Here is a 14786-nt window from a genome sequence, read left to right on the forward strand (position 1 = left end):
CTTTGATCACTGTGACAACTACGTAAACTCATAGATCGTGGTTTGAAATTCAAGCTCATATGGTATGATTTGCGTAAAGATTCAAGCTCAATCTTTCATCACATAGTTCCTTGTCTCCATGTTCTTTTTCCATTCCTAGTTTGAGATAAAATTGATCTATCTTAGTTTGTACAAGAAAAATAGAAATAAAAAAATTGAATATTCAACTTTTTCAAACGTTACGTGGTCGAAAAAAATTTAAGATGTTCGACAAGTTTATTTGAAGAGTTAGGTGTCACAATCACACTCTTACAATAAAGAGACAATGATTGTACAACACTTATTCTAACCCAGAAATCAAATCAATCGTGAGAAATTCGGATTTCACGAACAACGTTTGAGATAAATGTTTTGGAAACGTTAGCAATAAAATACATTGAAAACAATTTGAAAAAAAAAAACAATGTTATAAGTTAAAAATGAGTAAGCAACAACAAACGTATGTGATTGCATATAATCCAGGTAGAAAATGTGACAATTAGTCATATCCTCTTATAGTACACTTTGGGCATTTTAGCCCTAACGGGTGTATACATTATTTTAGTAAACAGTCATACACCTTCATATTGTAGACATTAGTCATACACCTTCATATTGACACAATATGAAATAGTAAAGGCCTATCTAAGATGAAAACATGTAAAAAGGGTTTGGAAGAGGCATGCAACTATTGTTGTCCATGGACAAGCATGATCGGGACATCCGACATGCGGTCATAGACAACACGCCTTGGACAAACATGACAGTGACACTAGGTACGGACAAGGGTCGAGGAAGCCGTGCAGCTGGCATAGAAAACAACATTTACAAAGGCCAAATGTAGGGGTAATTCGAAAGATCAAGAGGATATGCCTGCTTTTGAAACCTCCCTAAGCAAGGGCGGCCGTGGAAGCCGTGGCTGGAGAAGGATTAGGCTGTCGTTTTTTTGTTGAATTGCATTTCTTGGTAATGAATCTGCAATAGATCAACAATTGGGTGTGCACTAATATAGTGTTTCAAGAATAAAACCACAAGGATTGCTTATTAGCTCACACCAACTGATCAGCTTTCAATACAGAAATGTACAGATTTAGATGCATAGATTTGGGCCTTACCTGAAGAAGTCCCTCCATAACAACTCAAACATCACCCAGTTTGTTCCAGTGTCATAGCCACCATCATTTTTCCTGTTAGCACACATAAGAAGATCTTCTCAACAACTAATGTGCCTCAAAAGGAAGATGAAAGAGGTGGGGGATGTGCACCTGGAAACAGTTTTGTTTAACTTGTCGAACACCGAGCGAGGTGAGATGCAACCCATGGTTAGCCATGGAGAGATTTTGTTTGAAAAGGTAGCACCATATATGCTACTTTGAGCACCGTTGTTCGTCGTGTTCGGTCGTTGGGCTCGGCACTCAGCTGCATATGTTTTAAGCCTATGAAGTGCTTCAGTCTCCCCTCCCACTTGAGGAGTATTAGGAGCTAGCCATCCTTCCTACATGAAGAAGTTAACAATGTTGAGATATTTCAAGAATACTCTCCTGATGTATTCCCAATTTTGAGTTAGTCTATTGGGAAGAGGTTTCCACACTCTTATAAGGAATGTTTCGTTCCTCCCTCTAACCAATGTGAGATCTCACAATCTACCACCCTCTTTGGGGGCCCAACGTCTGGCTCTGATACCATTTGTAACAGCTCAGGCCCACCACCGCTAGTAGTATTGTCCACTTTGATCTGTTACATATTGCTATCAGTCTCACATTTTAAAATACATCTACTAGAAAGAGGTTTCCACATTTTTATAAAGAATACTCCATTCCCCTCCCCAACCAATGTGGGATCTCACAATCCACCCTCATTGTGGGTCCAGCGTCCTCGCTGGCACACCACCCGACGTCTAGCTCTGACACTATTTGTAACAGCTCAAGCACACTGCAAGCAGATATTGTCCGCTTTGGCCCGTTGCGTATCGCCATCAACCTCACAGTTTTAAAACACATCTACTAGGGAGAGGTTTCTACATCCTTATGAAAAATGTTTCGTTCCCCTCTATAACCGATGTGAGATCACACACTTGTTATACACGATTCAAAAAGTTGTAACCTACTCCCAACCAAGAAACCATAGCCCAAACAGCACAGTGGAAGGTCAGTCATCATGCAACTAAAGACCATCACAATGTAACAATTTTGAGTGAAAAAAATAAGATATTAAATGAGTTTATCTAATGTTCTTCTCATTCAACCAACCATGAACTTCCGGGTTAAAATTAGCAATTAGATCAACTATTAAACACAACAGCACAACAATCCTCCTCTTCAGCCAAAGAATCAAAACAAAACGAAATTCAAGCAGCTATGAACAACAGGAACAGGAACAAGAACAAGAACAAACCTTAGACATAGCCACAGGTTGATTGAGATTCAAATCAGACAAAGAAGGGATGTCCCCTGGCTCAACATCACCACGAGAAGGCAACCCCTTCATCTTATCCAAACCTTCAATCATCTTCCTCACACTTAATCCTTGAATTTGCTCTTTAAATTCATCATGGCTCGACGGCATATCCTCTATTTTAAACGGAATATCATCAATATGATACAAGGTGCTTCCCCAAAAGTACTTCACCTCAACATTCTCTTCCTTCATCGCACACTCTACCCTCTCCTCCATCTCCATTTCGTCCTGCGAAACCTCGTAATGAGCATACACTGCATCAGCCCCAATTTCCCTAGCCAATTCAACAAGAACAGTTTCAGGTTTCCCAATTCGAACAACAAGATTAGAGCCTCTCGCCTGGAGATTCTTCCGTAAATCCGAGACCGATTCAATCACAAACGTGGCTGACGACGATTTACCGTAATCTCTCGGATCGAAACAGTAAACAGGCAAGACGGACATGGAATCGTTATTAGCGGAGTTTAGGCATTCGTTATCGTGGAGCCGTAGATCGTTACGGAACCAAACGATGGTAGCTCGACGAAATCCGGCGCCATGGGAGGGCTGTGAGGGGCGGCGAGGGCCTAAAGAAAAAGGGATTTGAAATGGGTTCGCAGAAATGGTGGGTTTGAGAGAGATTTTTGGGGGGCAGAGAGAAGAACAGGAAATGCGTAAGCGAGAAAGCGAAAAAGCTTGAGTGGGAACTTCATCCCTCTTAGGCCGCCGAGAAAACAACCCAGAAAATTTGGTTTGGTCGAGAAAATTGGCCGTTGACTGAGACAGAGCGAGTGAAGCGACGGCGAGCTGCGGCGAGTGAACTGGAACGGCCGACGCTCGGTCCTCCGATGAGTTAGGTTCGGAATTTTCGATCACGTTGGCGCTGCGATCCATGATTGTAGCTTGATTTTGATGAGAGCTTCAACAATTTTGCATCGCTCGCTGCGTGTGAGGGGATTTGGAGGGAGTTGGTGGAGTGAGCATTCTTAATTTGAATGTCTTAAAAAAGTACGGCTGCTCCTGTCGCTGGTGAACATCGGCCGTCGCGTTGATATTTAATTTATATTCCAAAATTTTTAATTTAGGTTATTCAATTTATTTAAATAATAACAAATAAAATAAGAGTATCTAACATTCTACTAATTTTAGCTTTACATATTTGACCTTAAATAATATTTTGTCTAAGCAAAGATAATACAAGCAAAACCATGTCCAATGAACTTTTCTCGTATAATGCTACGAATTTAGTCCTCTCGTGAGTATAATAGTCCAAGCCCACCACTAGTACATATTATCTATTAGGAAGCAACTTCCACTCTTATAAAAAAGATGTTTCGTTTGCTTTTCCAACCGACATGGGATCTCACAATCCACCTCTTAGAGATCCACCGTCCTCGCTAGTACTTGTTTCCTTTTTCAATTGATGTGGGACCCCAGTCCACCCTTTTCGGTGCCAACATCCTTACTAGCACATCGTCACATGTCTACTTCCTTCAAGGTTTAACCTCCTCGCTGGCACATCGCAGCTCTGATACCATTTGTAACAGTCAAAGTTCAACACTACTAGATATTATTCGCTTTGACCTATTACATATCATCATTAGCCACACGGTTTAAAACGCGTTTGTTGAGAAGAGGTTTCCACACCCTTATACAAAATGTTCGTTTCACTCTCCTACCGATGAGGAGTTTCTCGATTCTTCTTGACTACAGGCTCCGACTTACCATAATGATTTAATTTATTTTATAAAAGTATATTAGAACAAATAAACTAATAATAATAAATAATAAATTACCTGCATGAAGAAGCAAAGTTGGGCGGAAGGCATGGAAGGTGAGAAAAAGGTGAGGAAGGCATGTTGGAGAAGGGGAGCACGTGCAAATGGGTTAGAAATGGCTGAGCTTGCACGTGCCCTGCTTCTCCAGCAAGAGCTTTCTCACCCACTTGGTCCAGAACAAAGCTATGAAGAAGGAAGAAGAAAGGATTGGATATTTATAAATAAATCTTTAGGGTTTGAAGAGAGAGAGATAGGATGGAGAAAACATGTTTGGCATGGCATGCCATACCCCTCATTATTATGATATTTATAAGTAATGCAACAAATTCAATTCATTTCCGTTCTACTAACTGATAACTGAGCGATACCGGCCATTTCCTTTCCGACACATTATCCTTATTGTCAATAGCAGATTTGAACCGGTAATACGAGGATTTTCAGTCCCCTGCTCTACTAACTGAGCTATACCGGCCATTTCCTTTCCGACACATTAGACGTATTTATTTTCATAGCAAACCCGTGAGAAGAAGATTTGTAAAAAAAAAAACGTACCTCATTCTTTCGGATTTGAATTTAGTTTCTATATAGTTCCTGAATTTTAAAAAATAACATTTTTCAAGTATTGTAACGGTCCAAGCCCACCGCTAGTAGATATTGTCTTCTTTAGACTTTTTCTTTTGAGTTTCCTCTCAAGGCTCTAAAACGCGTCTACCTTACGAAGGATGTTTCGTTCTCCTCCCCTACGATTGTGGGATCTCACAAGTATAGTTTGTTTACACTCATGTGCATCATACGAAAATTTATAAGAAATCATCCAACATAAAATTGCTTAAAAAAACACGTTGAACTGTTGAGTTCTTATGATTGAGTTGATATGTGTATTAACTTTCATTTTTTTAAAGTTTGTTTTAGTTATTATATATTCAAGATGACTCTTATTCAAATATAATTTCAGTTCATTCGTATACTCATTTTTTACTCGGGTGGGATACCAACAAAGGTAGGAATTAGAAGTACGAGCATTAAGAAAAGAATCTTAGGACACTTCCGGCCATGGCTTAGAGTCCCCACATCCTCGTGTGTATTATATGATATGAGAAAGTTTTTATTATTACGAGAGAATCAGATTAGTCTTTTTCAGTATCTTTATGAAAAATTAATGATATTTAATATCGTTAGATGATATATTATTAAAAAAAAAATAGTTCAAATTAAAAGAAAAAGAGTATAAACACTCTATAAGAATAGTACGGAAACGCTTACGAAAAGTTAAAGGGTAATATTGTAATTTTTTTTTAAAAAAAGGCGTATTTTTATAATTTAGGAAGAATAGGATAGATTGAGAGTGAGGTAAGAGTGGAATGTAGAGGGAGACTTGTGAAGGACAAGCGTGTTGGGTTTTACAAAGGGACATGTTTTGGTTGTAAGAGAAATAAATGCTTTGTTGCGAAGGAACAAACAACGTTGTTTATTGTTTTTTACAAGCAAAGTTTCATGAACATGTTTCACTTTTTATAGAGGAGAAGAACAGCGACAGAACTAAAAAAGGGCCGTACTTGTTGTGTTGTGTTGGGTTTCAAATCTTGGTCCCTGCGATTCATTGCATTCTACAAGAATAATGGGTTGCTTGTTGCCCATTCATACATCATTCCTCCCTCTGCATTTTCCTTTTTCTCCTGTTTTGCAAAAAGAATAGTGAAGTGTTCGATTTTTCTTATCTAGTTATGTTCGTATGATTCGAGGTTAAATTTTTTAGTAAGCTTATTACGTCACACGTGAAGTAGAAAAATTCGAATGGATAAGAATGTTCTAATTTTTGGCATTATGGTCAATAAATTTCCTTTCTTTGGTTGAGAATGAAACATGTTATGTACGCTCGCTCACAACTTAACTAAATAGAAAAACAAAAAATTCCTTAGTGTGAAATATTTTCCCTAAAAGATGCGTTTTGAAATTGGAAGGCTGACGGCTATACAGAACGAGCAAAAGTGAATCATATCTATTAGCGGTAGGTTTGAGCTGTTCCAATAGTATCAAAGCTAGACACAAAATAGTGTGCTAGCGAGGAGACTGACCTCCAAAGAGGATGGATTGTGAGAACCCACATCAATTGGAGGGAAGAACAAAGCATTTCTTGATGTGAAAACTTTTCCCTTCCAGACACGTTTTAAAACCGTGAAGCTAATGACAATACATAACGGACTAAAAAAGACAATATCTACTAGCGATGAGCTAGAGTTGTTACAACAACTATGAAATATCTGTTTTTCTTGAGACCAAACCGTTCAATCCACACTCATATTTGTAATATACTAAAAAAACGTGTCGATTAGGATTACGGTTAAAGGAAATCGGTTGAACTAAAATTTGAAAACTTGGTGGGAGGAGATAGAGAGACGAGATCTTTATTTCTTCTTTTAACAATATTACATCACATAGATTACTTTTTGCTCCCCTAATCACTCACCGTAAGATAGCGTCACTGCCAAAGGATGGGACACTGGCAGATAGAAATGGGCAATGCCCGTGCTGCCCGTCAGCGTTTAAAATTGAAAGTCACTTGAAGAACATAGCGCATCCTAATTTGATCCACATTGTACACTATATACTCATTATACAATAAGGCACCCTGAGAGAAGAATCAGAGACCACTATTTAGGCTAACATTTGTCCATAATCAATTAACGATGTGAAAGATAAAAAGAAACTGATTTTCGTTCGAAACATGGAAAACTAATCTGTGAATTACTGAAAAGACAAAATGTAATAGCCCAAGTCCACCGCTAGCAAATATTGTCCACTTTGACTCGTTATGTATCATCATCGGTCATACGGTTTTAAAACGTGTCTGCTAGGTAGAGGTTTCACACCCTTATAAGAAATGCTTCGTTCCCCTCTCCAACCGAGGTGGGATCTCACGATCCACTTCCCCTTGGGGCGCAACGTCCTTACGATGCTGATAATATTTGCTAGCGGTGGGCTTGGGCTGTTACAAAAAACTATACCTTACGATGTTGATCCTTTTTTGGTTTTCCCAAGGGAACGAAAATGCCATCATCAAGCGTAACACCTTCGGAGGGGTTCGGTTCAGTTTGTCCAACTCCTTTTGTGCTGTAATATTAGGCATTATGTTATGACTTGCTATCTTTAGATTAAGCAAATGTGACCATGGGTTTAGTTTTATCTAAGACGTCAGTCTCATAACTAGGAGGCAAGTGAAAACATGGAACTTATAAATGAGAGAACTAAGGGCCATTTTTGTTACCTATTTCTTGTTTTTACTTCAAAATTTCAGAGAACAAGAAACAACTTAGAGATTTCGGACAGGCAACAAACCTCAGCTTCCCCTCGGGCAACTTGTCAGCGTCGTAGTTTGCATCTAGAAGTTCAACCATGTCGCCGAGCGCAACCTAGGATTTCAAAGCTAAACAATTTAGGACATTTAATCATGACAATGAAAGGCAAACGCAATCTTCATAGCAAGGATAAATGATAAATAAACTTAACATAACTACTAAGAATGGGGTAAGCATAACTACTGGAACTCAAATCACATTTCCAGAGCCAACATTTCAATCGGCATATGATCCGAGCTTCTTTGGAGCTGTTACCAACTTCCAAATAGCCATAAAAGGACAACATGACATCCAAAAGCCAGAGCTCAAACAGATTACAGGTTAATATGATGCATAAACTCAACCTTCCATATGTTTTGTTGAGAATTGTTGGTTGGGAGTCCGATATCGGTTAATTAAGGAGATGATCATGAGTTTATAAGTAAGGAATACATCTCCATTGATATATGAGATATTTTGGAGAAACTAAAAGTAAAGCTAGAAGAGCTTATGCTCAAAGTGGACAATATTTTACTATTGTGGAGATTCGTGATTTCTAACATGTTTCAGTAGTAAGACGAAGAACAACCTCACATAAAAGCAGAACACCTGTTGTGGCGGCATTAGATGCATAACAATAGTTTGCACTTTTTGAGAACATATCAGCAAAGTAGACCCCCTTCCCGAACATATAACCTGTTACAGGTGCTTCAGGTGGAGCTATGCGTAAGCCTGGTAAGATGTTCAATTTGCATTAATCATTCTGTGGTTAGATGAGCAACCACAAATGAAAGTCAAGTAATCAAACTAAAAAATGAAGACCTTGGGACAGAATGCCAGTCCAATTTGTAAGCCGAGAACCATGCCACAAGAGCTTCCTGTTCTTTGTATTCGAAAACTATTCACAGTGTAAAAGATAATAATCAATAAATAGGATTAAGTCTTTTACTAACAGAGGAAACTAAATGCCAAGCACCTTCTTGAAACGCTCATTTTCTCCCTCTCTTGATAACTTAAATATTTGAACAATATCAACAGTATACTTTGAATGTGTTTTTGCATGTGTATTCTGTGCATACTTTGAAACCTGAAAACAAAATAAAAGTAGTAAAGAAACCAAAGGCTTGTTTTTCTGCCAGCGCAAATAATGATGAATGCCAGAGGTACCCTATCTTGAGGATTGTTGGGAGAGGAGTCCCACATCAACTAATAAAAGAGTTGATCATGGATTTACAAGTAAGGAATATATCTCCATTGGTATGAGGTCTTTTGGGAAAACCAAAAGTAAGTCATGAGAGCTTATGCTCAAAGTGGACGATATCATACCATTATGGAGGTTCGTGATTCCTAATACCCTATTAATTCATCCAAAATTAAAAACTAAACAAACAAATTGAAATACAGTCATTACCATAGAGAATTCCTCAGAATCAACTTCAACTGGTGACAGTTCACAATGAAGGCGTTGGTAATGAAAAGACAAGGGGTCCTCCTGTAATAACGACGGAATAAGACCGTAAACAATGGAATCAGCTGGCTAGTTTTCAACAAGTACTAGATCTAGAATATATCAAAAGATGTTATACTTCAATAAAAACAGATATAATCAGGACGTAGCAATTTCTAAAGGTCAAGAATACAAAACTATTGGTTTATGTTCATAAGAAACAAAATTTTATTAGATAAGAATATGCATCATTGAAATAGCAGTATAAAAGATTTAGAATGTCAAAATTAGAACTTGTGCCTCATCATGAAACAAGAAACATGTGTTTAATAAAAAAGCATGAGGAGTTTAAGAAACTCATTTCAGCTACAAATTGCAAATATAAGAAAGGCCTCTTGATGCGGTTATTCTTGTAGTTCAGCTGACATGGATATTAAACAAGGCAGGAGAAGGAAAGATATCGGAATATGCTTCATTCTTCAAATGTGAGATTTCACAAAAGTTTTAACATGCATTGGTATGTTTAAAGAAAACAAGTACCCAACAGTAATACCTGGATACTATTAACATCCTCCAACAATTTTGTGGCTAGCTCAATTTCACCCAACGCCTCAACCTTCAAGTCAATAAGTAACAGTCATTTAGATACATGAACGAGGTAAAAATCGACATGAAATTTTTGTTATAATTCAAGATCATGCAGCAAAAAGATGATCGATTAGCAGCTAAATATTTAAATGCTCCTTTCAACATAGTTTTCATTTAGCTCATTATTTAGTTATATCATTTTGGGAATATCTAGATAGAGGAAAGCCATGAGTAACGGCAGAGACTTTAAAGGAAAAGTGAATACTACCATTTCCAACTTGCTTTTCAACTTTTGAGGGGTATCGATTACAAATTCCCCTGTCATCATAAATTTCACAGTGGTTCAGTTGTTAATTCAGATCAAGGCAATATGTGATTATAAGAAGGACAGAGAGGACTCACTCATATTCTTAAATCCAAAGTCGTGTGGAATTACGGTGTAAAATTCCCTGCCAGAAACATGTGCAACACCTTTTAATCCAGAACTCAAAACTTAATTAAAAAAATCAGGGTGTATAATTTGAAGAGTTGTTTTACTCTTTGAGGTTTTGACCATGCGTAGATGAGAAACCACAGAGCATCAGGTGCAAACTTACCCACTTAGTTGCTCAAGTTGACTCCTGTTTGACTGGCTAATCACATCAGCAATCCTTTTCAAGACCTCATAACCCTAAATAAATAGGGACAGCATATAAATTCAAAAGCTCAAGTTCAACATTCAGAAATAAAAAAGACAGGTGGCCATATCTCATATAGGTTATATGAATAAGAGCTTTCTCTCAGTGTTCGTAACTTGATATGAATAAGCTTAACATTCATTTTCAAGCAGAATTCCAGTTCCAACAATATAGAAAAATGCCCTACATATCTAACAAACTCAGGAACCTGTTGAAACATATGCAAATGAGAAATTTCAACAGATCAAGTACTTGCCTTTAAAATTGTAGATTTACTCAGCTTTCCAAGTGGCAACTTTTCAGCATTGTACCCTATAAAATACAAGTTCCATTTTTAAAAAAATTGATTTTTTTTCTCTTCACGTGGTTGCACACAAATGAATCCATTCAAAAGAATCCTTAAAACAAATCAGTTAATGAAACATTAAATTTTTTCATATTTAATACTAATCTGATACATAGGATGGAAATGGAAGTGTAATAAAGGGTGAGCTGACCTATTTCCATCATCTGTTGCTTCATCATATTCATGTTGCTAATGAGAGAGATAAACTTTGCAATGCGTGGCTCAAGTTTTGTTTCACGAGGTTGAACCTCTGAAGTAGATCCACGTTTCTCGTTGACCTAAAGTCGACAATGGAATCATAGGAAGCAAAATATGGACGTTATTTCCATTTGGGTACAGAGGTCAATTTTTCATATAGAACTTACTGATAATTCTTTTTCATTTTTGCTGTAGTCCATCTCCAACCAGGTATAACTCTTTGGGCGACAAATAAACTCTTTTCTGTTCAACCAATGATTCTTGGTTTTAGAAAAGAATTTTTGTCCAAATTCTCGTATTGCCCTTTCTTGTGATGTGTAAGGACCTAGTATATCGTCTTGTCCCTTCACACCTACTCTTCCCCACCTGGAGTAAACCATGTAAGAACCACCACCATCAGATTCTGCAAAGGATGGAAATTCCAGCATTTAATGTATCATATATACAACAAGATGAAATTCCAAGACTAAATAAAAAAAAAAAAAAACCTTCATTGAAATTGTCATGTCTTTTTCAACAATAGAACCTAAAGTTTCGTTAATTTTAAGAGCTAAGCTTAAAGCCTTATCTATTTTCCCTCCAGGAAATAAAATGCAGGCTACACCCTCTGTATTGGAAAATTTTACATAGTCTACACCAAAGAAGTAAAATTCTCCTTTGTTTGTGATCAGCTGCATGATTTTTGTTTGATCTATTTATCCACTCATAACCCCAAAAAATTTACAGTCACTATCAGTTGTTCATCCAAGTGGTGTAGCATTTCCATTTCTAATTTTCAAATGTTTTTGTTCAACCCAGGTCAAACATAACCGGGAGACTGTCAGTGTCATCCCTCCTCAGACTCCAGACACACCACATTTACTGTTAAATCAAAATCGACTCAAGTAAACGATGTTCATCAAAGGGATAGAAGTTTACCAAGTGCTTGAATCACATAAAACTTGTTATTGTTGAATCCAACATTAGTCTGATTCAACATGGCATCGTAGATTTCATCACCCTGCAAATCAATAATTGCTGTTCATGCTTAGAAAACTAAACAATGTGTTGAAAGGCAAGATGTGTGTTTCACTTACTTGCCAATTAGTCAGAGCTATGCATTTCTACTGAATCTATTTGGACTTACCACTTGTAGAACATGATACTGTGCCTTGATATGATCCGGAAGCCACTGATCCAGTACTGCTGAACCCTTTTTGGTCGCTGTAACAATCTTCTCCTTGGTGACAACATTTCTATCCTTACATGCTGTGAACAAACCACGGAAAACAAATATTCCCTAATTGAATGATATATACTGATAATGACCGGTGTTTCTAAAAGATTAGCCACTTTCAACCCCCTATTTTCCACACTTCCGATACATTTACAATTTCTATGTCTTCGTGATTGAAATCTCCTTCCAAATTCAACTTACTAAATTAGCTTCTAACCACAAGTTTCGCGCCATTTTCTTAACTAACTAATCTAGAAACGCCAATAGAAATTAACAATGAACCAAGCTCAATCGACTCCGGACAATATAAAAAATTCACTCCAATCAAGATATAATTCCATATACCGTCAGTTTCATCTTCCGCTTCTTCCTCTTTCTTTTTCTCACAATCATCACAAATCCTTTTCAGCAACTCCTTCTTTGAACCAGTGGAAGCAATGTCACGACGAACCGCCTCATCTCGAAGTTGCTGTGCATTCATTTCCCGTAACTTCTCCACGTCTCTGATTAAGTCACTTCCGTCCGAGTTTCTAGCATCTTCCGAGTCCCTCCCCCTCTTTTTCCTATCGGTCGCAGCAGCATCCTTACCTTTCAACGACTTTTCCTCATCGCGAATGGCGGATTGTAGGCGAAGAACCTGTATAAACAAAAACAAACACGAAAATCGTGGTCAACGGAAGCTAGAGAAGAATGCGATTCGAACAATATGAGAGCAAGGATTCAGATTGAAAACCAGAGCAGGCTTAGCTCCAGAGGTATCGAGACCACGTTGAGCCAGTTGAGTTCGGAGTTCGTCCACTCTGAGCTTGTTCGCCATTTTCACAGGTATGAGCTGTGACAGTTCCGGAGATGAGTTTTTATAGTAAACGCCCACGCAAGGACATTTGCAGAAAATTCATGGACACAGAGAAAGCTAGTTGAATTTGTTTGGAATGAGAAATATAGCACTCAAACTGTAGCAAAAAAGACAAATTTGCCCCTAAGTGAAATAACAAAATATATAAATTTTTTAATTAGTACGGGTCGATGGTAAAATAGTTAAAAAAAAAAAAAAAAAACTCTTCTTTCGTAGACCGTTATTTGTCTTATCTATGTAACACAATTTTCGAAAAAAAAATATATATAGGAAAATAAAACTTTGGAAAACTTTTTTTTAGAGAAATTTGAGAATGAATTTATTTCGTAAGGTAGGGGTATTTTTGTCTATGTAGAATCTGAGGTGGTTATTTTCCTAATTTTAAGAATGGAGGTGTATTTTTCCAGAATTTTGGAGGAAGAGTCCTTAAGAAGCTGAAAATAATTGTACGTGGGGAATGTAAGGATAATATTGGCATTTTAATTTTCAAAGAGTGCGGGACACGATTTTGTTCTCCTTTATGACGATGAGAACACGTTCAAATGGAGGAAGTTACCATTTTGACCTTTTACCACCATTTTTTATAGTTTAATTTCTTAAATATTAGTAATATTTATAAAATAAAAGGTTGATTTTAACATTTATTTTTTTTTCTTTTTAATTGAAGTATTATCAATCAGTTAATTAATTATATATATCAATTGATTTTTTTAATATATCAAGAATGAATAGAACAAATTATAATTTAACACACTAATTTCCATTTTCAACCGACGCTTTTTATCTTTATTTTTTTATTATTATTATTATTTTTTTTTTTTGTTTGAACACGGGGTGGATTATATATATTATAGATATATACTTCTAATAAAGAGTTAGGTTAAAAGGTATCATCAAAAGTCAATATTTTTATATGGTTCGAGCGGGCTCACATACTATAACAATAAATTTATTTGTAGGTTAATATTGTAACAGTTATGGGCGGGTTCAAGATATATATTATTCGAGATAAATCATATACCCGCTTTATATCTCTATTTTATTTTTTATTTCTTTTTACCTTTTTACCTTTTTTATTTGAACACGTGGGTGGATTATATATACATATATATATATTTATAATAAAGAGTTATGTTAAAAAGTATCATCAAAAGTCAATATTTTTATATGGTTCGAGCGAGCCCACATACTACAACAATGAATTTATTTGTGGGTTAATATTGTAACAGTTATGGACTGGTTCAAGAAATATATTATTCGAGATAAATCATATACACGCTTTATATCTCTATTTTATGTTTTTATTTCTTTTTACCTCTTTGTGTTTGATCACGTGGGTGGATTATATATATATATAGATATATACTTCTAATAAAAGTTAGAGGAATATAATAATAATGATTATCGTCTAAATATTAACTATTAATTTTTTAAAATTTTAAAAGTTTAATTAAAATTTTAAACCACTATTGTAGTCGACCCATTTGATATAACTAATGCTTAGTAGATTTGCAAATTATAAGAGGATTCATAAATTAAATTTTGTGGTAAAATGAATTTATGTACTGACACAAATTTTAAAGTATATCAAATTAATTTTCAATTAAACATTATATATATATATATATATATACTTTGTTAAAATAAGATAATAATGATAATGTAAATAATTTTAATGTCGTGTTTGAAATAAAATAAATGATAATAATGATTTTAATATTCTATACGGGCCAAATTAAATTATTATAAATTTAAAATTAGAAAAACAAAATCATAAAAATTTAGGGTTAAAATGTTTTTTTTTTTAAATATTTTAAAAAAACATAAATTTATTAAAACAAATAATAATATAAAAAAGAAACAGGCCTGAGGTTAAAATCGCGTAAGAGGG

The 14786-nt window shown here is 36.0% G+C and overlaps 2 protein-coding genes across 2 annotated transcripts; both read right to left on the reverse strand.

Annotated features, from left to right (window-relative positions):
• Positions 1-626: 626 nt before the first annotated feature.
• On the reverse strand, positions 627-3493 carry LOC111487944 (blue-light photoreceptor PHR2-like). The gene is made up of 4 exons (XM_023135458.1): positions 2413-3493; positions 1284-1513; positions 1134-1205; positions 627-993 (listed from the first exon to the last, which is right to left on the reverse strand). Exons 1-4 carry the CDS (start codon positions 3346-3348, stop codon positions 909-911), a joined length of 1323 nt encoding a protein of 440 aa, XP_022991226.1. The 5' UTR covers positions 3349-3493; the 3' UTR covers positions 627-908.
• Positions 3494-6573: 3080 nt separating this feature from the next.
• LOC111487939 (poly [ADP-ribose] polymerase 2-like) lies at positions 6574-12917 on the reverse strand. The gene is made up of 18 exons (XM_023135452.1): positions 12773-12917; positions 12385-12676; positions 11950-12071; positions 11742-11823; positions 10991-11226; positions 10777-10903; positions 10536-10591; positions 10199-10272; positions 10005-10051; positions 9871-9920; positions 9568-9630; positions 8979-9059; positions 8544-8654; positions 8390-8465; positions 8157-8299; positions 7569-7642; positions 7238-7343; positions 6574-6861 (listed from the first exon to the last, which is right to left on the reverse strand). Exons 1-18 carry the CDS (start codon positions 12854-12856, stop codon positions 6769-6771), a joined length of 1917 nt encoding a protein of 638 aa, XP_022991220.1. The 5' UTR covers positions 12857-12917; the 3' UTR covers positions 6574-6768.
• Positions 12918-14786: the final 1869 nt, after the last annotated feature.

The sequence above is a fragment of the Cucurbita maxima genome, unplaced genomic scaffold, assembly GCF_002738345.1.
Source record: "Cucurbita maxima cultivar Rimu unplaced genomic scaffold, Cmax_1.0 Cma_Scf00013, whole genome shotgun sequence".
NCBI classification, from domain to species: Eukaryota; Viridiplantae; Streptophyta; class Magnoliopsida; order Cucurbitales; family Cucurbitaceae; genus Cucurbita; species Cucurbita maxima.

What these genes read in the sequence shown, in the direction of transcription:
- LOC111487944 (XM_023135458.1), bottom strand. Translation starts at nt 3,348, where the DNA reads ATGGATCGCAGCGCCAACGTGATCGAAAATTCCGAACCTAACTCATCG. An exon ending in TTAAACAAAACTGTTTCCAG is followed by an intron (nt 1,206 to 1,283) that starts GTGCACATCCCC and finishes GTGTGCTAACAG; the next exon opens with GAAAAATGATGGTGGCTATG. An exon ending in TTATGGAGGGACTTCTTCAG is followed by an intron (nt 994 to 1,133) that starts GTAAGGCCCAAA and finishes GATCTATTGCAG; the next exon opens with ATTCATTACCAAGAAATGCA.
- LOC111487939 (XM_023135452.1), bottom strand. Translation starts at nt 12,856, where the DNA reads ATGGCGAACAAGCTCAGAGTGGACGAACTCCGAACTCAACTGGCTCAA. An exon ending in AAAATGAAAAAGAATTATCA is followed by an intron (nt 10,904 to 10,990) that starts GTAAGTTCTATA and finishes TGTCGACTTTAG; the next exon opens with GTCAACGAGAAACGTGGATC. An exon ending in ATTCTGAGGAATTCTCTATG is followed by an intron (nt 8,655 to 8,978) that starts GTAATGACTGTA and finishes TTTTGTTTTCAG; the next exon opens with GTTTCAAAGTATGCACAGAA.